We start from the raw sequence: 23,837 nt of genomic DNA on the forward strand, positions 1-23,837 counted from the left end.
TTGTGTTTTCGTTATGCTTTTATTTTCTCTTTTATAAAACTCCAACAAACAGAATCATGAAAGTCTGCAGGAGAAACTTACAAAATTAAATAAATACAACTCTAAAATTAATTCACTGTTTTTTACGGTGGAGCTTATAAAGAGAGAGAGGAGGTTAATGCTACAAGCTAATGCTAAAGCTAACGCTAAGCTAATCAGACTCAATCAGGCGTCACAGCTGGAAACATGAGTACAAAAGTAAAAAGGCTTCAAGAAATTAGAAAAAAAGTTGAGAGGTTTTATAGAACAAGAGAATGAAGAAACAGGAAATGATGTCATGTTGTTAGAGGCGGAGCAGAGGGCAGTGCGTGGAGTTTACTTCCTGTAGTTTATGTCCCGGAAAGTCTCCGTTCTTTTTCGTTTTAATATGATTAGACCTGGAGGCGGCGCCCCCTGCAGGATCACATGATGCTGCAGCACTTGCACGGCTGCTTCACCTTCTTCCCCTCCCCCACTCCCTCCTTCCCCTCCTCCGTCTCCCCGTTGCTCGCCGCCGACGGCTCCGTAGGTTTGGTGGAGGGCGGGGTAGCGGGAGAGGCCGCTGGAGGCGGAGCCGCAGCCGGAGGCGGGTCTGGTGCGTGAGGCCCGCCGGCCTCCTCGCGCCCTTCGCCCGGCGATGTTTTCCCGTTGGCGTCGTGGAGGAGCACCAGCTCGGCTTTCACTGTCCCCTTCAAACCCAGAACCTTCTTGGTCTCGTCCTCGTCCTCCACGCTCTGATATCCCATGAACACCATGGTGACGGGGTTCTCGGCGCTGGCCCCGGCCACGCTCGGCCCTCCGCCCTCTTGCGTCTCCAGCCCGGTGACCTCGGCCGGCCGCGACTCGGGACGCACCTCCTCCTGGACCAACACGGTCGGCGGAGGGGTCACCGCGGTCGGCGGAGGGGTCGCCGCGGCGGCGGCCTGTGGCGTCACCGAGGTCTGGTCGGCTTTGCTAATGAGCTCTTCGACCTCCGACGAGCTGAGCGGCTGGACGCCATCTTCGCCGTTCATCTCGTGGACCACTGGGGGAGACAGAGTCGGGGTCAGGGTGAGAGGCCGGACCGGGACACCAATAGGAGCCGACTATCGTCCTACACCGTGTGATGTCACTCAACCTTCAATCAGGCCACCACAGCTGAAGTCTTCCTCCTCCTCCTCCTCCTCCTTCAGGCCTCAGCTGAACGTGTTTTTGGTTGTTATCGTTCAACATTAGGCTTCACCGAGACATGAGGAAGAGGAGGAAGAGGAGGTGCAGGGTGAACATGCAGTCAGGCTTCTGAAAGCCTCCTTGAACCTTGTGGGACGTATTGGGTGATCTGCCGTGAGAAGGTCTTTCTGTCCCCACTATGACTACGCCCCCCCCCCCCCCCCCAAAAAAGGATCAACTTATCCCATCGTGGTTCAGCAGGTGACCTATTTCTTATACGCTGACGTCACCTTTCGTCTCGTCCTCGTAAACTTTGACCCCTTGGTGAGACAGGTCAACAGGAAGTGTGGTGTTAGTGGACAGAACCCTGGTTTCTCCCGTCACTTTGTCCCGCTCTACAGTGATCTCCACCGAGTACATGGCTGCAGGGAGGAGGGGTTAGAGGAGGACACACGGGACAAACGCATGAGACATTAGACAGAATTAAAGACTCAGAGGGACAGACGGAGAGACAGACAGCTGGTTAAATGTTACTCATAAAGACACAAACACAAACTTCCAGTGTCGATCGGTCAATGAGACATTATGTCCAAAATATGTGACATTTTGAACAATACGCACGCAGTGTTCGTTTAGTTTATTGTTGTCTATTAAGAGTAAATTAATAGACTGTAAAGCACGGTTTCATTTAGGGTGGGACTTCCTTGCGATTGACAGGTTTCTTGTGATTGTGATTGACAGGTTTTTACCAGAGAACCAGAGTTTACTGCGAAGGCGGCGGGTCAGAAACGTATAAAATAAGGTCTATAACCAATATGTAAATAAATAGTCCTCAATGTATATGTATGAAGGTGCTGGATGTGGTGAACTAGATCAAATGTGGCGTTGGGCTCTTGAGTCAGATAACGCGATAATGCAGGCGAGGACTGATGGAGGGCGTCCTGTTATGGGTACGAGGAGGAGTCCTTCTGTGACTCACCTCTCTTCATCTCGTCCGTCGCCTCTTTCGCTTTGTTCTTTCGGGAGGTTTTGTGAACTTTGACCTCTGCAAAGGCTCATGGGAGAGAGGGGAGGCGAGCACACAGACAGAGTGAAGACTGAAGCTCTGAGGTCATTAAAGCACCGCTTCCTCTTTGACTCACTTTAATCAGACCACTGTAGTATGACTGCTGTAATCTGATTACTGTAATCTGATTACTGTAATCTGATTACTGTAATCTGAATTGTCGCTAATATAACTCAACACTGCGATCTGATAACTATGATGTGAGGAATCTGAATTGACCTGTAATCTGACTGCAGAACACAGTGGAGTTCAGCAAAGTCTCACCTTGAACTATCTGATCTGAGGCCGCAGCTCTGTCGTGCTGACGGCCACTGTGACCTTTGACCTTTACAGCTGATCAGGGACACACACACACACACACAGTGAGAGGAAGAGGAGACACAACAACGACGAAACAAACAAACAAGAAGGATAAATGTACCTTTAACGGATCCTGATGACACCTTCAGGGACACAGACAGAAACAGGAAGTTCAGCTTCACGCAGAGTTCATTAGAACCGAAGTATATCCATGCGTGCGTGCACACTCACGGTTGTTTGTGCCGCCGCCTGGTCCACGCCTCCACTTTCCAAACCGACCACCTCCTTCTCCAACCTGCGACACACAAGGTGAATATTTCACTTTCATTCACTCGATAACTCCTCGCATGTGCTTCAAGGAGCCGCACATCTTTCGGTGTGTGCACGTTTCTTTCACAAGTAGTCAAAGCGGCTCCCTCGGCAGTCTGGCTGATCTGTGATCAGCTCCCGTCTGCACTGTGGAGGGATGACCTGTGCCGTTGTGCATTTAATGCTTTACAGTAGACCCAATGGGATTAGCTCGTATCAGATGAGATTAAATCAGATCAGACCTGTTGATGGCCTCCTCCAGGCTCCGGGCCTTGGCCTCGTCCTGCTCCAGTTGTCTCCTCACTTCGTCCTGTTCCGGTCCAGCAGAGGGCGCTCCGTCCAGCAGCCAGCGCTCCCTCAGAGCCTTCGACTGAGCAGGAAGTACAATCATCAAGTATTTAAAGGTACTGGCTTGTTGGTCCAACATAAAGATCTAAAATCATCATTCATCAAGGGGACAGTTCTGTCTGCGACAAAGTAAAACATGTGAAAAATGACTTAATAATTGCAGCCAGAATTCAAAGTGAATCCGCGCTGACTGCAGACCAGTTGATACGGTGAACGAGCAGCTGTCGGGTAAAAATACTCAGTTATTTGAAAGCAGTTGCTGCGGGTCAGAGGCAGAAAGGGGGTCAAGAGCCCCTCTGGGCTTCCTGCAGTAAAGGGGGCTGATCTGAGGTCTGTTGGAGGTATTTTTTACTGTGCAGCTGTTCACGGCCTCACAGAGCTCAGGGTGACCTCACATCTGGATCTGCGCTGTAAAACAGATCTGTGAAGTATGGAGAGGCCGGAGGACCAACGAGGAACCACGTCTACTCTGTTGATTCTTTTGTATAATCAGTTGTTACACACATTTGTGTACTTGTTTTTGAGTGTTGATTTGATTGGTCGACTGATTTGCCCTCAGCGGGGATCCCAACCACCGACCCGGCTCACCTTCAGGTGCTGCAGGGCCCTCCTGTCGTCCTCCAGCTGACGCTTCTTGTTCTCCAGCTCCGTCTGCCACTTCCTCTTCTCCTGACGCGCGATAAGAGGAGGAAGGAGAGAACGTTGCGTTGGGGTGTTTTCATTTAACAGAAGTCAGACGGGTGTGAACTGAACACTGCGGCCGGCTTCTTATTTTTGCCTCGTCAGCTCGCCGTGCGCCGATCATAAACTACATAAGCGCTACATACACGCACTAAATATCACACGTCAAACCCAAATCCGCCCGCCCGCCGCCGCAGTGCGGACGGCCCGCCGGACGACTTTGCTATTGTGAGGGACGAGGGACGAGAGGCTGGTCGTGTCTTTTTTTTTTAATATCGGATTCGGTTTGCAGACAACAGCTTTCGCCTGAACTGGACTTCATGCTTTATATATGTTATCCAATATGCACACACAGTAGATGTACTACTACTACAGTACTCATACTACTACAGTACTAACACATGTTACTTCCATGCTCTGCCACTACTACTGGTGATAAAACGAAGGTCGGCTGAAGCGGTGTTTAAGCCCCCACGCCGCTTGTAGGAGGTGGACATACTTCATGCGTTATTTGTAGCTTTGTTCTCTTGAACGTCAGAGGACTCACAAACAAAATGAGCTGTGAGGAATCAGCAGGACAATGAGAGTAACTGTGGTTTAACAGTCTACGTAGACTGTTAAACCAGCTAAAAGGCAAAAACAAACCTCTTCCATGACCAGAGGGTTTGTTATGGATCTAAACGTCTCATACTCATGGAGTACTTTGTTACCTGTATACAAATCCTGTGAGGGAAGAAGCATCAAATGTTTTATAATGAAGCATTTTGATTTAAATATCTACGAACGGTAGAGTTTCTAAAACCCGTCCAAATGAATTAGTGGTTAAACAGTGACGCCTGAAGAGCCGTGATCCTTCACTACGGCGAGTTAAAACTAAGCTGGAGTCATAGCAGGAGGATTAAGTTACACAGGAAGTGTGTGTGTGTGTGTGTGTGTGTGGATCAATAAGTGCATTAGTAAAAGAGCTCAGAAGCAGAGGGGCGGGGGGGGGGGGCGGGGGGGTAGGTTTAAATATCTGCTGCCATCAGAGGTTATATATCAGAAACATTCATATGTGTGTGTGCACGTGTGTGTGTGTGTTTTGAGATGGTGTGTTCACTGACTGTATGTAAATTACACTCACCGCGAGTAGCTGCTGTCGATCCTGCTGAGCCTCACTGACCCTGGGGGGGGGGGGAGCATCGTCAATATTACTTTATTTTACATTATAATGTATTGTGCTGTAAATTTCAAGCACCATAATTTCACCATTTATTTTACATTATTTATTTATTTCCATATTATCAAACTATTGTTGCGTTATTAACATACATCTTGTTTCTATTTATTCTGAAACGTATTTGTGTGGGGTTTCTTTTCCTCATGTCTTTCCTGAGTTTGCATAAACATCCGCATCTCGCTCAGCTGATCGGATGTTCTGGATGTTTGAGTCACAAAGCTGCTGTTGATGTGCAGACTGAGGCCTGACTGTCACATGAGAGTTAGCCGCTAGCGGTTAGCCCGCAGCCACTAAAACTCTCCTGTCCGTCAGCAGACAACAGCTGCAAGATGCTTGTGTGTGTACATATATATATATATATATATATATATATATATATATATATATATATATATATATATATATATATATATATATATATAATATATATATATATACACACACACACACACAGACAAAAGGATGAAACATCAAAGATTGTTTTCAAAAATACATTTTTAAAAATGGCAACTATTTCCGATTTGACACTTATCCGTTTCAGTCACATATCACATATTTTTTTATCTTTGATAGTTTTAGCTATCACGACATGTGTCATGAATTAAAATATGCTCAACTCGTTAAAGGCATGAAAAAGAAGATGAGAGCAGAAGTACAGAATCGGAGCGTCGCTGCAGCTGTTGAAGAGGACGAGCTGAACTCTGCTGAGCTCCACAGTTTCTGAACTCAAAAGGATTCAGAACAAAGCTCCGGTCCGTCTCCATGGAGACCGGGCTGCACAACAGAGAATCTGAGCAGCAGAGGGAAAACACCACAGGGTCCGATACTTGTACTGGGACCACTGGAAACCAGTTCAACTATAAGGTCTGATAGATGCACTGGGACCAAGGGAAGACAGTTCAATTTCAGGGTCTGATACTGGAAACCAGTTTAAATCACAGGTTGTGATACGGGGAGTGTTTTTATTCTTGGAACTGGTTGTAGGGTTCTGCATGTCATTCATCTGTTGGATGTTTCCAATTAAATTGAACCTTTAAGGGGTGAAAAGAGGAAGAAGCGATCCCTCCGGCACGATGGTCAGAAGGTCAAAAGATGTCACGTGAACAGAATGAACCACATAACATTCAATGCATAAGACACAAATGGTTCACACGATAAGCAGTTTAGCGGACACGTTGTTGTCAGAGTTTGGAAAATGTTCCCTTTAATTATTTTTCGCTCTCTTAATTCATTGCTGTGATTAAAATCCCTGTTATTGAACCAAGGAGGCGCTAACTCATTTATGGTAAACTGGTAATTGGTGGTTGTCCTTTTTCTAATCGGAGGCTGTAGAAGAAGAGACTGACCATCCCCTCCTCCGTCTGATGAGTCACGACATCGATCGGTGAGAAAATGTTAGATTGGAGATATTCTTGAAGAAAAAATATTGTAGTTCTCTCATCTCTATGAACGCTGCTAAACAAAGAGAGTTTATCACCATTAATGTGCCCCCCCTCCACGAAGCCTTTATTTTGAAAACCCCACCCGGAAGATGTCTAAACCTCCTCAGCTTGACAGCCGGCATTGATTATAAATCGGGTCCGTGATGGCAAAAAGCCGGATCGATATGCAATTGGAGAGGCTCGTGCTGCTCATCGATGGGCTGTGAAAAGTAGACCAGAACCCTCAGAAGGTTCCGAAGGGACGTCGTTTCACCCCGAAGCCTCCGCGCCGTCACGCCTTCGCCGCTCCGGCGTTTTCCGGACGGACTTTTGGTGCATTCCCCCCCCCCCCCCCCGACCCCCCATCACCGGGGTAGAGACCCTGACTCAGCAGCCCCGCAGGACTGATGCCGCACACGGAGACACACGCGGGACACTAAACTCACCCTCCGCGTCCACAAGAAACACGCGAGACGGAATCGAACACAAGGAGGAGAAATGAAGAAATAAAAGTACTCACTCCATGTCTGACCGTGAGATCAGTCCGCTGCAGCCCGAATCATCTGATCTGCATCCGAGAGAGAAAAGAGACCCGCCCATCGGGGGAGGAGGGGGGGGAGAGGACGCAGAGGGTAGACACCAGCATCGATGTGATCGGTAGTGGTGACGTCAGTGATCGGGTTCAGTTTCATTCAATAACTCGTATCTCATTGCGCCCCTTTGTCCTCACGAGGAGCAAAAGCTCCGTTAAACGTTTCTTTCCAGCTCATCTGCACATCCCGACGGGCCGATCTTTAAAATTACCTTTCATGTTCCTTTTGTTTTGTTCCATTTGTCTAAATTGTATTTGAGTCCACAGAGACGCGCTATATACAATTAAAGTACTAGTAGTACTAAAACACAGATTGGTGAAGTGATCAGGGAGAAAACTCACCTTTTACACACGAGACATCCGCTACGACGGCGACGCCCAACGGAAGGTCAACAGAGACCAGCATAACTGATCAGGGATCGATCAGCTTCCATCTGAGACAACGTGTGTTTATGCTGAAGGTCCAGCAGGGGGCGACACCCCACTGCGCCACAGACACATCCAATCAATCAATCAATCAATCAATCAACACACGCGCAATAAATACAGTAAATACTTTCTAGTGAAAGTAATGTGAATAATAATAATGATGATAGTCGCAGCGTATTGATCAAAATCCAGATTAAACCACAATCTATGGGAACCTGTCGGGAAGAAGCAGTTATTAATGTGACATTACTTCAAGCACGCGGAGAACCTTAAATCTTCTGGGTCACATAAACTTGTTGAGTCTTTTCACAATAAACCACACTAAAGCAATTGTTAAAGGGAAACTTTTATTTTGAAAGAATCATTCAAATTAGTGTTCAAGTCAGAAATTGTGTCTGTGTGAAAACTAAATCTAAAAAATGACATCGTTAACACTTCAATTGTTTTAGAAAGGCTGATGACAAAAAGGTGAAAAGTAGGTCGTTAGTTAGAGAAAAAACGTTTTAACTCCATGTAAAACAATTAAAATCAGGAGAATGAAGTTCTTGATTTAGTGATCGAAAGCCAAAATAAGGAAATTACTTACAATTATTATAATCTTCAAATAACTATTCTGTGAATTAAACTGTTCATTTTTTTTTAGTTTACAATTTTTTTTTCTCTAAATGACGACTTTGATCTTTTAACTTTACGGTTGAAACCTCATTTGATTTTGCAGCAACAGTCACAATGCGGCTCAATAACCAGATAAATTATTGATCCGTTAACACTTCAGATACTTCTATTGAGATCAGATGTGAATACCGATCAATTAACTTTGACTTGGGAGCAAACCTAAAATTAAGCTGCAGCTGAAACCAAAGTTTAGAAAGCAGACATGAATTGAAATAAATAAATAAGTTAAAACTGAAATGTGTGGTTGAATGTTAACGGACAGATTTTATCCAAAATAAGAAACATTTCTGAACAAATATGGACTTCTACAGATTCAAGCAGCTGTTTTAAGTCATCTGGAGAAGCACTACAAGTCCCAGAAAGCACTGCTGTGGGAAGTATCCGATCATTGACTTCCAAACTGCAGTCAGTCAGATTAATTAACTTTGACATCAATTCAGCGGAGTTAAATTAAAATGACAGAGCAGCCGAGGCTCATGGGAGATGTAGTATTTAGAGCAAGTCCCAGAACAAAGTGGTAAAGCTGCAGGACGCTCTGATAGAAACTGATCGGAGATCTGTGTTTAAAGGCAACATGTGGTCCCAAATACCAGTAAAAACTCTGCTGGATCGAAACATTTCCTCTACTGAAAAAATAAACAAGAAAAACTCAAACTCTGTACCTCGTAATCAGCAGAATAAACTCTATTGGTGACAAATTAAAAATCTTTTGAGAATTGAGATCTCGTAGTTAAGATGTCATTCTGAGATATTTATCCAAGTTACCAGATGAAATGATGCGATAAAGAGCACAAATGTATTGATTACGTTTTTGACTCATAATCAAATATTAACAAGATAATTATTCATTTACAAAAGGAACGTCTCCATTTTGCATTTCTGCTTGACTCAAAAACTAAAGTGAAACCAACATTGAAGCTAAACGCCGAGCAAACGTCAAACGGTGACGTCAGACTCATGCTAAAGTGCTAATGCTAGTTAGCAGGAGAGTTAAAGGATCGGATCCAGCAGAGATGAAGTGACCGGAAGTGATGTCACGCAGTTTGTTTTTTGTTTTGTTTTGTTTTTAAATAGACCAGCAGCTCGACCTCCTGCTTTACTGTCCTTCAGAATAAGAGCAAGTGGGTGAGCATACTCAGTAACTATGACAACCAAAGTGGGCGGAATTCAGATTCAGGGGACAGATTATTATTGAGACCTTTCAACGGTCAGCATGCAACTGGGGCAACCACTCAAGTCTACTCTACGTTTCCACCGGTTCACAGGTGAGGTGGACAGGGTGTGCAGTGGGCGGGGCCTCCAGTGGGCGGGGCCTCCAGTGGGCAGCGGCTTCCGGTTTAGAACTCCACCTTGCAGGCGGGAAAGGTCTCCTCCTGCATGGCTACGGTGCTGTTGCTGCCCAGCACGGTGATTGAAAGCTCCTTCTGCCGGTTGTGGGTCTCCTGGTACCACTCGTGCATCGCCAGCGAATCAAACGTTGGGATCAGAGTCACCTGAGGCCAGGAAAACAAACCAATTAGAGAACAGGGCACAAGACAGTGAAGCGGACAAACGTTATCGTTCGTATTTACGGACCTGAACCTCCGGCCAGCTGCTCTTCCCCTCAAGCAGGGCGTCCAGGATGCTCCTCATCGCCACCTCCTTCTCCGGATTGTCTCCGCTGATGATGTAATACGAGGAGCGAAGGCGCCTAAACAGGTCCAGGCCCACGGTCGAGGAGGCACAGCCAGACGGCAGGTAGGCCAGGTCCACATAGACCGCGGAACCTGCAGGACCGGCAGCCTTGGAAGCTGGGAGGAAGTCAGGGCAATGAGGTTAAAACCGATTTCCCCAACAAAGGATAAACAAATAATAATAATCTTAGTTATTATTGTGAGGAGCGGTGATTGAAACAAAAGAACTAAATGCACCGAGAACACTTTGTTTGGCAGAGCTGGAAGGTTGCAAACAGAGCTCATGGGCCATAAAGGAGACATTCAGCATTATATTGCTGAAATAAAATCAATTTAATGATACTCAAGGGCCCCAGCAGCATCATATAATGTGCAGCGAATCACAGTTTAACACGAGCACTGTGTCTGCTTCCTGTACGTCAGCGCCCTCCATGTGTGTTTGGACCCGCCTACCTGAGGATGGGGGTTTTGTAGGACCAAGCCTGGAGCCTCCGAGCGAGCTTCTGGACGAGGGCTTCGCCTCAAGGCTGGAGGTTATCTTCATGGACCCCAAGGGGCCACCGGCCTTGGGCTTTCCGTTGGGGGCGGCGGCGGCGTTCCCAGGGGTGGCGTTCTGTGCCTTAGTGGTGGGTTTCTTGGCTTTGGCCGTGGAACCCTTCAGGCTCTTGCCGGCCTCTGCGTCGGCCATGCAGGCGCCATGCTGGGGCGGCAACGGGGGCAGATCCTTGACCGGGGCGGGTGGGGGGTCTTGACCTCCCTTGTGGGAGTACTGGGGACCAGAAGGATGACTGGGCGGGAAAAAGCTACCGGAATCATCGTCATCATCAGAGTCCATTTCTGTTGTGACGGACGGACATTCCTCTGAACAGGGGGGCACGTCGGAGTCGGTCGGGACGGAGTTGCTGACCGATGCGGGCGGAGTTCCCTGGCTGTCGATTGAAGGGCAGTCGCTGCTGCTTTGATCCTGCGAGTGGTTGTTGTTGTTGTTGTTGTTGTCGTCAGAGGGGTCGGGCGAGGCGGCGGCGAGGCCGGGGCTCACGCGCTGCTGATGGTTGTCGGGAGCTTTGGGATGCTGGAACTCACAAGGCGAAACCAAGCAGAGATCCACGTCGTGCGGAACATCCGAGATGAGCTCGGACATCCCGTGGATGTGATCCTCCGACCCACCGAACCCGTTGTGGTTTGATTCCGCAGGCGAGGCCGTCCCGGTGTTTGAGTCCCCAACGTGTGCGTTGGAACGGACGCCGTCTCCCACGGGGCCTTTGGGCGACTCTTGCTCTAAAGAAGCCAACAGGGATCCGTCGACTTCTGTCGAGTGAGGAGAACCCAGCTCGGCGGGCGTGGAGGTCATGGTGATGGAGGAGTCTGGCGAGATGTCTTTGAAAGGACTGAGCGTCAGAGGACCCGACGGTTTATCCTGACAGGACTTTTCCAGACCTGCCCTCGGGGAGCCACAGCCGGAGGTCCCGTTGCCCTCAAAGCCAAGGCCGGATCCTCTCGCGCCGAGGACGCCATCGTCCCCGGCGACCTGGTCCGTCCCCATGCAGCGGAACGTCTCTGGACTCTCTACCATCGAGGTGTGGTTCCCATTGGTTTTTGCGCCGTCTGAGTTTGTGACCTTTGAGTTGTTCCCGTTTTTGTCCTCCAATCGAAGTCTTTCAAATTCGTCCTCAGGCGTGGACGCCTTGACGCCATCGGCCGCCTTCTGGTTTTCCTTCTCCTTTGAACCTGGTTTGCCTTTTGTCCCTGAAAACAAAGAGTCTTTCTTTGGTAGAGTCCCACTCTTTCCCAAAGCCTTCTTTAGCTCCGTACTCGAGGGCCCACTTGTTGCTTTCTTTACTTCTCTTACAGCTGGTCGAGCGGTTTTCTTCTCCTCTGTTTTTACATCCTTCTGTCTGTCTTTTTTTGGTTCCGGTTTGAGGTCTTTCTTTACTTTTGTGCTTGGAATTTCTTTCTTCACAGCTTCCTTCTTTTTCTCTCCACTCTCTTCCCTCTTTACAGCGACCGCGACCTTCTCGTCCTTCTTTTTTGCTTCCTTTTTCTCTTCTCGTGACGCTTCTTTCTTTGGAACAAGCTTTTCAGTTGTTTTTTGTGGCTTTAATTTTGCTTCTGGATCCTTTAGTTTGGGCTTTTCTTCCCCATCTTTCTTTTCTTTAGACGTGGTGTCACTCGCTGCCTTTGGCATCGTTTTCACCTCCTGTTTTTTGACATCCACTCGTTTGTCTTTCTGCAAGGCACTGCTGGGTCTGACGTCCTTAGACTGGGACTTAAGGCTTTCCCGACTCTCTGCCCGTTTCGGTTGTTTGTCCGGTTTGGGCGCTTCGAGGTCCTTCAAACACACGACCGGATGTTTGAGGAAATCTAGATGTTTGAGTTTTTCAAGCCCCTCCAGAATTTTGGTCTGCGGCGTGCACCCTGGGAAAAGCACCCGGATGATTCTCTCCTGAGGACTGGACGGATGCCAGACCAGCAGAGCACAAATGGAGACGAGGCACGGGAGCGGAAGGTCTGAGCCCTTAACATCGGATCCCTTATTTGGCCAAAGCTGCATGAAAGCTTCGAGGTTTCTGCTGCCAGCGACTGGATTCAGCGGGTAGAGCTCCAGGCGGCCCACTCCCATCTTTTGAAACAAGATAACCGGTTCTATTCGGGGTCCGTTGGACCGGCTGAGAGGTTCCGGATTGATGGAAAGTCTTTCCAAATTCTGCAGAGTGAGCGCCGCCTGGTCACAGCTGCGCAGCTCGCCGGGATCTCCTTGCAAGGACTTCAACCTGTGGGGGACATTGAGGAAGACCACCCCGATCTCAGGGGAGACGAGGTTCTTCATCCGGTCCTCCTCGCTCGGGGGTCCAGCACACTCTTCCTCTTGCTCCGCTACCTTCCTCGCCAGCAGACTGTTCAGCCCGGGGAGATTGTCCACGCCGATGTGGGTCAGCAGCACCGAGTCGATTCGGTCCAGGTGTCGAACCAGTTTCCAGAAGCAGGAGCGGATATCCGAGCCGCCGTTCACCAGCACGTTGAAACCGTTAACGGCAAAGAAGGCGGCGTCCCCCCTCCCTCCGGGGAAGATGTAGCAGCACGGCCGAGAGAGCTTCAGGAACCCCACGGTGCTCGGGGGCTCCAGGAGGTCGAAGAGGGACTCGGGCTCCAGCGACTCGGACAGGTACTCCGTGAACTCCTGCAGACCCTCCATCTCTGGGAGCACGGCGGGGGGGTTGATCTGGATGTGGATGTAGTCTTGCAGATTGTGTTTCTCCAACACGGAGTTCTTCCAGAGACCAACATCTGGACAGCTGAGGGTGAGGCGGGCCTTCATGGCCGGGTCTGTAGAGCTCAACAACTGTCCGACCTTCCAAACAGAGAGGAAGACACTCAGGACGGATCGTAAGGGAACGATACAACGGCAGGTAAAAACACTCCCTCACACACTTTCTCACCTCCTCCTCCTCAAAGATGTGGACGAAGTCGCTGAGCGAGAAGAAGCCTCTCTGGAACACAATGTCTCCGGACCCTTCAACGCACTGACCGGCCAGAACCAGAAGTTTGTGTGCAGACGGATCACAGACGAGCCGCCGCACCTGAAAACACATTTAGAGAAAAATAAATGTACTTTGTTTGTCATCTGTTGCGGTGATTTGACTAAATGCTCACAATTCAAATAATCAGGATATAAAACTTTGCACTTTGATCGAGTCTCGTCATTGATGATGATGTACAATATTCTTCTTATCATCTCGAAGATCCATGTTATATTAATGTGAAAACCCTTGAATTTAGTCAAGCTTCCCGCTGTAACTACATTTTACCAGATTGCATTTGAACACATCATAACATTGCAACCGACACACGTTGCTCTGCTGATATTTAGCCAAGCAGGACCAGGCTAACAGCTAGCATTAGCTAGCTCTCCTTCTGCCTAGTTCAAAGGACTCGTTGTTCACTACGGAACTAATGAAGCTCCCATTGATCTCGGGTCAACGTTAACGAGGAGCGCCGACCGGTGATGATCTGCATCAGCTGCACACAGAGCCGTGTTTAATGACACACTTTCATTCACCTCTGAGCAGACAAAGTCGTGAGCCGGATTCACGACAACCTGAGTGTCCAGAACGTCTCCGTGGTGCTGCAGGGTCCTCTGTCCTGCAGGACAGACATCAACCATCAGACCACAGTATGCTGGGAGGAAGAAAACAGTGGAGCAGCGAACCCGGTGGAGTTTCTGATCCACAAAGATCCTTTAACAGGGGTTTGTGTGTTGACACAGACATTTTCACTCTGTAGAATCAGAGACAAATTAACTTCCTAATCAACCGGAAAACGAAAAGCCGCTCAAAGATTTAGGAAAACTAGTTTGTAGATATGACAACATCCATCCCGTTTACCTAGTGAGGACAGGAAGTACAACGTGCACAAAGGATTGTGGGAGTTTTAGGAACCCGGAAGACACAAACACATTAATCCCTCAAAATCTACTGAACCAGCGACCCGGGTCTTAGCAGAAGAAACCTTCTGCAACGCGACACTAAGTACACACACACAGGTGTGCGGACAAACCGACGGGGGCACTTCCTGTCGTCTCACCTGGGACGTCCTTCGACAGGAAGGCAGAGTGTCTCGACACAAAGAGTTTCAGCTGCTGGTCCAGAACGGAGACATCCAGGTTCACAGGCCAGCAGCGCACACCTGAAGTACACAAAACAAACACAACAGTTATCAGCGCGCACACACACACACACACACACACACACACACACACACACACACACACACACACACACACACACACACAGCTGAAGTAAATAAGGAGAACAGAAAAAACGTTTCTGCGCTCCTCTGTCATCGCCTCCCATGATGCATCAGTGCTGGACGTTGATCTTATGCATTGAGCGGTTTGTGTTGTAAACGGCTGAATGATTCGTGTCATGTGTGTCGTCCTCAGGACGTGACGCTCGCGCTCAAATCAGAGAATCCACCGATTCTAAACGCCGCCGTCCGCCCTGACAGCAGCTCCTTGTGTTCCCTGGAATCTATTTGGGGAAAAATCAACACAAACACCAGATGATCTGATGCATAATGGGAGTCTGTGTGTCACATTATTATGGGATGCCTCCGGTGTTGCTCTGAGGTGAATCCGGGCCGAGCAAACTAACCAGCGTTTTTCGCCATGTTCAAACCAGCAGCAGCCTGGAGCTCAGACGGTTCACTGGTTTGAACTGGTCCAACGTGCAGCACACACAGAAGATTCGGTCTGAAGTGACGAACTAAACTTAGTCCCTCTGCGGTTCCTCCTTCCTCTGTCAGATGAACCGTTTCCTCCTCAGCAAACAGGAAGCTGAAGATATTTAGTAACACGCTTCCTCTTAGTGCGTCACACAGAACATGAAACCAGCGGGAAGCAAATCAGGCTGAAGACCGGCAGAAAGCTCCCTGAAGACCAAGAGGCCGCTGACCCAAAGATGGACCCACGAAAACACACGGTGGCACAGTGAAAACAACTGAATGAGCCGAGACACACTTTGTGACTCTGAAACACACACAGACTCCGACTCAGTACGACGTGAGAGCATCGTGGCAGAGGGAACAAGATCAGAAGCACGGCTCCATTTGACTCCTTTAATGCAATCGACCCCTCACGACTGAGAGGAGCAACGGCAAATCAGTCTGCAGAAACACTCAGTTTCTACCGTTTTGTCGCTCCTGGTCCGCTGATGCAAACAATAAGGAACAGTGGCGTCAACCTGACCCTGATTGAGGATCTCAAGGCCGTTAAGATTAAATTATGTTTTCACAGACTGGAGTTAAAAAGGTAAAACAAGAAGGTGACTGAAAGGGGCCAAACCGACATCACGGCAATGTTGACCCAGCGAAAAAGGGAGAGAGCAGAACGTGATGAGAAGAGCAGACACGTGGCGTCTGTGGTTCATTCGACGGGATGTGATTGGCGGAAAGGTGACGTTGGACAGAGAAGTCAGTCATGTGACGCCTGTCCTCACTGCACAAGCATCAAAGCGTCGACTCCACCACCTAGGAATGTTTGCAAATTTAAAATATGATGGCATTGAACTGGTGCGGTCCACAATGGTGGGATAATGAAGCAAAATAAAATGTGTTGAAATGAATGGCCTTTTTTTCCCCCGCCAAATTAATCAAAAAGAACCGATAAGAGTATTGACGATGGAACGAGGGTGCGGACACCCACCCTGGAGCAGCAGAGGCTGAATGCAGTAGAACACATGATTATTTGTTTTTTTTTAGAGATAGTTACAGTTGAACTGTTGTTTAGCTAGTTTAGTGTCTCAGTATGATGGATGATGCTGTGATTTTGTAACGTCGGGCAGTGTTGGTTTTCACTGCTACACGAATAATGAACCTCTCAACGTGAATCTGCTTTATTCGAAATACTCTTTTATTAATGAGTATGATAGATTTTTACTAACACTGGTGAATTATTGCTCCTCTTGGAGTACATCAGTCACATTAGACGACTAACTTTAAGCTGAAGTGAAACAGTTAACGGGGTAAAGTAAAAGTTAAACTGCTGTATTATTCAACTCTCATTGTGTTTGGACCGTTAACCTACTTTTAACAGAAGCGACACGAAAAAAACGTCAAGCTTGATAAAACACAAAACATCCGGTGAGAAGGTTTTCAAAATAAACTGCCATAGAACTTAACTTGAGTTTCTGTAAAATTTCAAACTGCCTACATAAACCATACAACATAAAAAATGAACACATCGTCTAAGAAATAAGCAAAAAACACCATGTATAAAAACTGTAGAAAACCTGAACAGGGAGACAGTTTGTATAGAGGATAACAGGGTTAGACCAGTTTATTGTGAAGAACAATGCGGACTTCCTGCCCTGTGTTAACGTCAACATTACAGTCTCCGGTACCGACTAACTTCAGCAGTACACACCTGAGTCTATCTGCTTCAGCAGTCGCTCCAGCAGACCGGTGGGACGCAGCGACCCCACCACCACGAGTACCGAGTACTGCGCCGCCGCAGACCGGGAAACGCCGGGACTGTCGCCCCGCTCCGTTGCTGCTGCCGACGCCATCATGGTATGGACGGTCCACTAATGACGTCACTTAAACACCAGCCACACCCCGCTGGTTCAAGAGGCGGGAAATGTTTTGGGTTGGCACACAGGACGACCAATCAGAAAGAAGAGGAGGAGGAGTGGGAGGAGGGCTAAGTTAAAGAAACTGGGGCGTTCACGTGCTACTTTGGACAAATATATATTAATACACGCCACATTGAAAATGGTCTTAAACTTTGGTCATATGTAATAAGTAATATGCCAGCATCTTTTCTCTTACATCACCATTATGTAAATTGAACAACTCACACATTTATCATTTTCAGTAAATATCGTGGATGAACAGCTTTTGTAGTACGTTCGCGGTATATCCCACAGCTGGCTGAGCTCATGAATGCAGCGCCCCAGCGTCATCTACGTCAATGTCTTCCAACATGGCGGCCGCCCTGTCCGGCAGATGTGGCTTCTTCGTGGAGAAAAAGAACCGTTTCTGTAAAATGATCGCCGCAAGAGGAAAGGTGTTCTGCGGAGAACACGCGAACATGGTGAGTTCAGAACCACTGGTGAAGTCAGGGATACAGACAACGTGATATAACAGAACAGATTGATCAGCATCATTGAACAGTAATCAGTAAGTCGGTGGTTTAAACTTTATTAGTTCATTAGTATACAGACAAAAACACGTTTTTCAAAGTAAAACAACTTCCGTTATTATTATACTTTCCTCTGATTTTTAAATCTGACCGGAAACATCATAGTAACAATAATTATAATAAAAAGATAATAATCGGGGAGGAGGAGAAGGAGTAAGACTCATGGAGCCTTGGAGTAATACTAAAGAAAAAAAATATGATTTAATAATGATTTTATGCACGAAAGTTATTATTTATGCCCTAACTGAATTTAATGTGTCAACTTTTAAATTATTTAGTGGTCATTAAAAAGTAATCAAATCTTCCGGGGCTGCTCAGGGAGACAGAGTGTGTTAAAAGGAGCTTTGATGATGAGGTTTATCCCATCAAAATACATCTTCACTCTTGTAAACTGCGACATTTAAAATGAGTAAAGCTGTTTGGCATTATTTAGCATAAACATTAATATAATACAATATGTATACAGTGGTTGGTTGCTTCATGTCTCAGTTATCATTGAAAATTAAATAACTGCTGTCTAACTGAGATCAGTTCAGATTCCAGTTTATTAAACACAGGATTTATATTGACTTAAATATAAATACTAATGAGTTTAATAAAGTTTCCTATTTGTATTATTCAATATAATTATCCTGTTCAGCAGTGGCTGTAAACTACCACTCCGACAATAGTTCATGTACTTCCTGTTGGTCAGTACGTCATTTCACACCTGCCGATATCCGCTGACAAGTCATCCTCCCGCCTGTTAACAACTTCCTGCGTCCGGTTTCAGGAGGAAGGAAGCAGCCGAAGGATTCCGTGTCCTCTGGACCCCAAACAGTGAGTCGTTATGAGAATTAATCAAGTTATTAATCTGAAATGACCCCATTAGTGACTTTTCTGTTTGTTTGACTGATCAGCACTGTGAGTGAAGACAAACTGGACAAACACCTGAAGAAATGTAACTCCAGGGAGAAAGCAAAGCCTGTGAGTTATTATTGTTATATTATTATTCATGACATTATGAAACAGTATTACCGTTATTATGATTATTAATGTTTTAGTATTGTGATTCTGTTAATATCATTTCTATTATTATTATGGTTGAAGTGAGTGTTTGATGTGACTCGTACCGCAGGTTTATTACGTGGAGAACATAAACTCTGGATCAACGGACGGAGAGACGCTCCAACAGGTAACATGTCACCTGAAGGGGCCACAGTAAAAATATGAATCTTAATAATCCGAATCTTTCTGATGTCTGTGGTTCAGGTGAGTCTGTCTGAGCGCAGCAGGGCCGAATTACAGTCTCTGCTGGACAAACTGAAGTCCGCCGTCACAGGTGAGTTCCTCTTGGAGCAGGTACATCTACCCGAGAGCTCAGACATCATGTTGTTGTTGTTGTTATAGGACTGCAGTGCGATGTGGAGGACAGCGTTCTGTCTCATCCCGTCCTCCAGGAGGAACTCAACAACCCAAAGAACGGGGACTCCGCCCACAAACACCTGAAGCAGCAGGTACACAAATGAAACCGGACCTCTGCCAGAATCCGGAGACCCGGACCAGGAGCAGGATTTGCGGTTATCGATGTGACTTCGGGGTTAATTCTGGCTTTTAGTCCCACGATGGAGGTTCACTTCTCACCGTGGTAACTGATGTTGAACGTATTGTGACAGTATGCTGCTGTGATGCCACCAGGTCAGGGGTTCAGCATCAGTTACCACGGTGATCCACCAACTCCAAAGTTACTATCTACGACTCCTGATCCTGGTTCAGGGCCCGGGACTCTGGCCTTGAACAGGTGGACAGTCTGAGGTGACATGCGTTCATGCCTTCATGTCTGGAGGATGTGGAGCTTTTGGTTGTTGTGTCCCGCCCTCTCTCTCACCTGTCAAGCGTTGTCCAGTCCTCCCTCTTAGGTCACCTGGAGGCGCTGGGGCTGCTGGGAAGGGGGCGGTGCTTCGTGGAGTTCGGAGCAGGTCGAGGAAAACTATCCCACTGGATCCACGAAGCTCTGAAGACCCGAGACCCCCTGCAGACCTGCGATGACCTGCAGCTGCTGCTGGTGGAGCGCAGCAGCACCCGCTTCAAGGCATGAAAAACCTCATTTCTGCAGACTCTCAATGCACCCGTTACTCTGGCAGACCAGCAGGGGGCGCCAATGTCCACGTCCAACCCCCAAAACAGCTGCAACACCTGTAGAATGATTTATTCATGTTTAATGAAGTAAATAAGGTTTGACCTGCTCTCTTCTGCTCGGTTTCAGGTAGATGGGAAACATCAAGATACTGGAGTTCAGTTTGAGAGGCTGCAGGTCGACATTCAACATCTGGATTTAAGTAAGAGACTAACAGCTGGAGACGGTGTTGGTTCGCCTTGTTTCCGGTCTGAGTCTTGTGACTGATGTCTCCAGGCAAAGTGCAGCTGCTCAGACAGAAGAGGCTTCCGCTGGTCGGAGTTGGAAAACACCTGTGTGGAGCGGCGACAGGTGAGAGCAGCGCTGCGATCCGATTGGCTCCCGGGAAAAAGGCGAAGGCCGTAGCGTTAAAGAGCGTTGACGTCTCTGATCTCAGATCTGGCTCTGCGCTGTCTGTTGGAAACGCAGCGACCCGGAGGGGAGGCCGAACCGCCACGGAAACGCCTCAAAACCTCCGAACCAGAACCACCGCCAGAGTCCGGTCCCGGTCCGGACCCGGGTCTCGGCCCGGTTCTGGGCCTGGCGGTGGCGCTGTGCTGCCACCATCGCTGTGAGTGGCGCCATTACGTCGGGCAGCAGTTCTTCCTGCAGCGGGGACTCGGAGAGGCGGAGTTCTCCGCTTTCTGTCGGATGTCCAGCTGGGCCACATGTGGACTCCGGGCCGCCAACCAGGTGCCCGTCCCCCCGGGGGGCCCCGATCGGCGCGGAGACGACGAAGAGCACGAACCGGCGGAGGAGACGGACGCCGTGAGCGGGTGAGTGTTTGGACCGGTTTCATGCATCTCTCCAGGACCCCGTAACAAACTGCACAGTGAGACGCGCTTCTTCTCTGCAGGTTCCTGCCGGCGGAGGAACGCGAGCGGGTCGGTCGTCTCTGCAAGCGTCTGATCGACGGCGGCAGACTTCACTTCCTGAAGACGAGAGGATTCCACGGCAAACTCGCCCGTTACGTAAACAGTCAGGTGACTCTGGAGAACGTCGTACTGACCGCCGTCCCCTCGCCTGCGTCCTGAAGGACAATCTGAGACCTGACGAGACCCAGAGACCGACTACAGACTAAAGATGCAGACATCGGTATTTTTATTTAAAAGGATAGAATTTTAAATTTTTGTATTAAAATGTTTTCAGTTGTGTTCATTCTGTCTACTTTAAAATTAAGTTCATACAAAACACTTTGTCTGTGGCTTTTTGGATGAAAAAAAAATGTACTCAGTTGAAATCTGACGAGTGACACAAACTGGAAAAAAACAAAACCATCAATGTGTCAATATCGTGTTCTCAGCCTCCAGATGCAGAACCGCTGCTTCTGAATCCTTTTCTTCACTGGCTTTAAAACTCGTGGCTGAGCTCCAGGAAGAGGAATATTTATTTATTTATTTGATGAGTCATCCGTCGGCTCTGAAACAGAAACGTGATCAAAATAAAAATACATTCAATTCACTTAAATGACAAAACATATTTTAGTCAACGTGAGATTATTTTTTAATAATTAATATATTTTTATTTATGTTATTACCGGGTAGAGGCACGAAGGAAAACACCATCCAGGTGCATTATGGGACCTTTAGGATTCACTCTGTTTAATCTGTTTTTCAGCATAACTGATGACTAAATTACGCAAAGTTACAAATAAATGTTTGTAAACTTTGAGCACTTGTCTTTTTAATTTAATTCAACCATCAATAAAAGATAAAGAGCAGCTGGTGAAGATTATCATCTTTACGTCTAACAACTGGGTCAAAGATTCTTTGATTCTGGGACGTCGGATTCTTTTGGTTAATGTCGGCGTTTCATGCGGGAGACGACGCGGCGATGACGACGACGCGGCGATGACGGGGGACTGACGGGGGACTCGGTGCATGTGGAGCACGGCGGAGGCTCTTTTTCTGGCCTCCCGGATGTAAGTCTGCATGAACTCCCGTCCAAACATCTCTCTGTCGTCCTCGTCCTTTGTCTCCGTGCAGGGCAGCGTCACGTCCAGAGACAGAGGGTTGTCCCGGAAGTTCACAAACCTGCCTCGACAGACACACAAAGGCTCAGTCTGAGACACGACCGCCGGTTCCAACTGTGAGGGACCGGACACGTCTCCAAAGGGACAGATAAGAGCAGAACAGTGAGGACTGACTGACATGGAGACAGACAGAACTAAAGACAGAAGGCCTAACCTGAAGAGAGAGACAGAAGACAAGACTACCTGACCTGAGGACAAACAAACAAAGAGACCCTAAGACGGGCAGACCTGAGGTTGGACATGTCCTCCATCAGGGGGGGGATGTCCGTGAGCAGGTTGCAGCTGAGGACCAGCGTGTCGAGGCTCTTCATCCTGCTGATGTTCTCTGGGAGTTTCTCCAGCCGGTTCCTCTGCAGCCACAGTGTGTGCAGCGTCTCCATCCTGAGGACAAACCCGAGCGTTCTTCTGCTGATGGTGGGAGGGGACAGTGGGGGGCGGGGCCTCCGGTCATTCGTTCACCCACCTGTGTATGTCTTCGGGTAACCGCCGCAGCCCGTTCCCTCCCATGTCGAGCCACTGGAGCGCCGGCAGTGCGACCACGCAGTCCGGCACGGCGGGGAAGTCGTTCATGGACAGGTCCAGGTGCTGCAGCTTCTTCAGGTTCCTCAACTGCCGGTTCAGAGAACTAACCCTCAGATCAGCTGGATCAAAGTGGGTCCACAGGACCCCGGTTCCTTGGGACCGGAACGGACGGTACCTGGTCTGGAAGCTGGTCCAGGTCCCGGTTCATGGCCAGCTCCAGTCTCTCCAGACTCTCACAGCAGCTCAGCTCTTCAGGAACAAACTGGATTCTGTTGCAGCTGAGCAGGAGCTCTCGGAGCTGAGGCAGCTTCCCTGAGACCAGAACCAGGACACGAGACCGCTAAGCTCACAGAGACAAAGACCACAAGACGATCCTCAAATGAGAATGAAATGATGTCGGTGAGAGGCAGGGGACGTACTGACCGATCTGCTTGGGGATCTCTGTGACCCCGTTGCGGGACAGATCTAGAACTAGAAGGTTCTGGAAGCTGGTGATGCAGTGAGGGATTTTCTGCAGGCCGGTCCGGTGAATTTGCCACTCGTGGACCTGACTGAGCTGGACCAGGCAGTCCGGCAACATCTGGAGAAGGAAAAGGGGGAGGAGGAGGGAGACAAAAAAAATAAAATGGAGATGCCACCATGACGTAACATCAAGTCCACCTGGGGGGACGTTACCTTCCACTCCTCCTGCTCGATTCGGAGGACGAGCCGTCCGTCTTCTGTCTGCAGCTTCTTCCTCAGACGGGCCAGAACCGCCCGGTCCTCCCAGACCCCGACACCCAGTCTGAGACCGGAAACATGGATCACGAGAAACATGACGGACCAGAAGGACTCTGGACTGGACCAGAAAACTACATGCGAACCCCATCGGGGGCCTTTGGAGCTGCTGGGAGGTTCTGCTGCCTGGAACAGATCTCCACCAGGTGTGTAACGACTAACAGAATGACCTCTCTGCTGAGGAGGCGGAGTCTGACCTGCCGGTGGCCCCGCCCCTGGTGCTCTTCCTCCTCTGCTCGTCTTCGTCCTCCTGGAGCCTCCTGATCCTCGTCTCCCACAGAGCTTTGACAGAGCTCACCACGCCCACCATGACGCCCACTTCCTGTTCAGGGGGGATGACCTTTGACCTGCAGCCGCGTCCTTCCTCTGACTGTCCGGTTAGTAAATATTTTAGCTCAGCATTATAATTTAAAAATAATTATTTTAGCCTTTGGGCAGCAAATCTATAGTGAAGTTGTAGTCCCGGTGTAGTTGTACTACAGCTGTGGTACTTGTGTACTACAGTAGTAGTACAATTGTGCCCGTCCTCACCGTGTGGGAGCGCAGCAGCCGTTCTCCATGCTCCTGCGTCTCCTCAGCTGAAATTTGACCTCAAATCTGAAGGATAATTTTAGCCTCCTGGTCACATGACCCGTCTGACACAATGATAGTGTGGAATGACGCGGGGGGGGGGGGGGGGGGGGGGCAGAAGGGGGGGCGCGTACGCAGACTTTTGTTCGGTTTGCCTTCCACACTCACAGCTCTGGTTAAATTAAATGACGGTTTATGAAAAATG

The 23,837-nt window shown here is 48.4% G+C and overlaps 4 protein-coding genes across 18 annotated transcripts; 1 reads left to right on the forward strand and 3 right to left on the reverse strand.

Moving 5' to 3' along the window:
- palm1a (paralemmin 1a) lies at positions 1 to 7,556 on the reverse strand. Of its 12 annotated transcripts, none has more exons than XM_040183327.2 (11): positions 7,446 to 7,556; positions 7,032 to 7,079; positions 4,995 to 5,034; positions 3,779 to 3,859; positions 3,085 to 3,212; positions 2,765 to 2,828; positions 2,655 to 2,676; positions 2,498 to 2,566; positions 2,147 to 2,212; positions 1,458 to 1,589; positions 1 to 1,042 (listed from the first exon to the last, which is right to left on the reverse strand). In XM_040183327.2, the coding sequence occupies exons 2-11, from the start codon at positions 7,034 to 7,036 to the stop codon at positions 441 to 443; spliced, it is 1,209 nt and encodes a 402-aa protein (XP_040039261.2). In that variant the 5' UTR covers positions 7,037 to 7,079; positions 7,446 to 7,556; the 3' UTR covers positions 1 to 440. The 12 variants fall into 12 exon arrangements, with proteins under 12 accessions (XP_040039261.2, XP_040039260.2, XP_077964795.1 ...); XM_040183326.2 differs by having other exon boundaries at positions 2,147 to 2,221; positions 7,446 to 7,552; XM_078108669.1 differs by lacking the exon at positions 7,446 to 7,556 and having other exon boundaries at positions 2,147 to 2,221; positions 7,032 to 7,157.
- Positions 7,557 to 7,865: 309 nt separating this feature from the next.
- Positions 7,866 to 16,993, reverse strand: map1sa (microtubule-associated protein 1Sa). The gene is made up of 7 exons (XM_040183312.2): positions 16,800 to 16,993; positions 14,462 to 14,563; positions 13,938 to 14,020; positions 13,318 to 13,458; positions 10,334 to 13,229; positions 9,783 to 9,997; positions 7,866 to 9,700 (listed from the first exon to the last, which is right to left on the reverse strand). Exons 1-7 carry the CDS (start codon positions 16,942 to 16,944, stop codon positions 9,545 to 9,547), a joined length of 3,738 nt encoding a protein of 1,245 aa, XP_040039246.2. The 5' UTR covers positions 16,945 to 16,993; the 3' UTR covers positions 7,866 to 9,544.
- Positions 16,994 to 17,022: 29 nt separating this feature from the next.
- trmt13 (tRNA methyltransferase 13) lies at positions 17,023 to 20,922 on the forward strand. The gene is made up of 11 exons (XM_040183323.2): positions 17,023 to 17,468; positions 18,349 to 18,395; positions 18,476 to 18,542; positions 18,694 to 18,750; positions 18,828 to 18,897; positions 18,966 to 19,072; positions 19,462 to 19,647; positions 19,822 to 19,894; positions 19,969 to 20,043; positions 20,129 to 20,507; positions 20,588 to 20,922. The coding sequence occupies exons 1-11, from the start codon at positions 17,346 to 17,348 to the stop codon at positions 20,763 to 20,765; spliced, it is 1,362 nt and encodes a 453-aa protein (XP_040039257.2). The 5' UTR covers positions 17,023 to 17,345; the 3' UTR covers positions 20,766 to 20,922.
- lrrc39 (leucine rich repeat containing 39) lies at positions 20,810 to 23,705 on the reverse strand. 4 transcript variants are annotated; one of them, XM_078108679.1, is made up of 9 exons: positions 23,594 to 23,705; positions 23,260 to 23,432; positions 22,961 to 23,069; positions 22,709 to 22,865; positions 22,461 to 22,597; positions 22,227 to 22,372; positions 21,992 to 22,144; positions 21,598 to 21,764; positions 20,810 to 21,150 (listed from the first exon to the last, which is right to left on the reverse strand). In XM_078108679.1, the coding sequence occupies exons 2-9, from the start codon at positions 23,370 to 23,372 to the stop codon at positions 21,122 to 21,124; spliced, it is 1,011 nt and encodes a 336-aa protein (XP_077964805.1). In that variant the 5' UTR covers positions 23,373 to 23,432; positions 23,594 to 23,705; the 3' UTR covers positions 20,810 to 21,121. The 4 variants fall into 4 exon arrangements, 3 of the variants coding, with proteins under 3 accessions (XP_077964805.1, XP_077964806.1, XP_040039269.2); XM_078108680.1 differs by having other exon boundaries at positions 23,260 to 23,384; positions 23,594 to 23,696; XR_013468678.1 differs by having other exon boundaries at positions 21,269 to 21,764; positions 23,260 to 23,642.
- Positions 23,706 to 23,837: the final 132 nt, after the last annotated feature.

The sequence above is a fragment of the Gasterosteus aculeatus genome, chromosome 8, assembly GCF_964276395.1.
Source record: "Gasterosteus aculeatus chromosome 8, fGasAcu3.hap1.1, whole genome shotgun sequence".
NCBI classification, from domain to species: Eukaryota; Metazoa; Chordata; class Actinopteri; order Perciformes; family Gasterosteidae; genus Gasterosteus; species Gasterosteus aculeatus.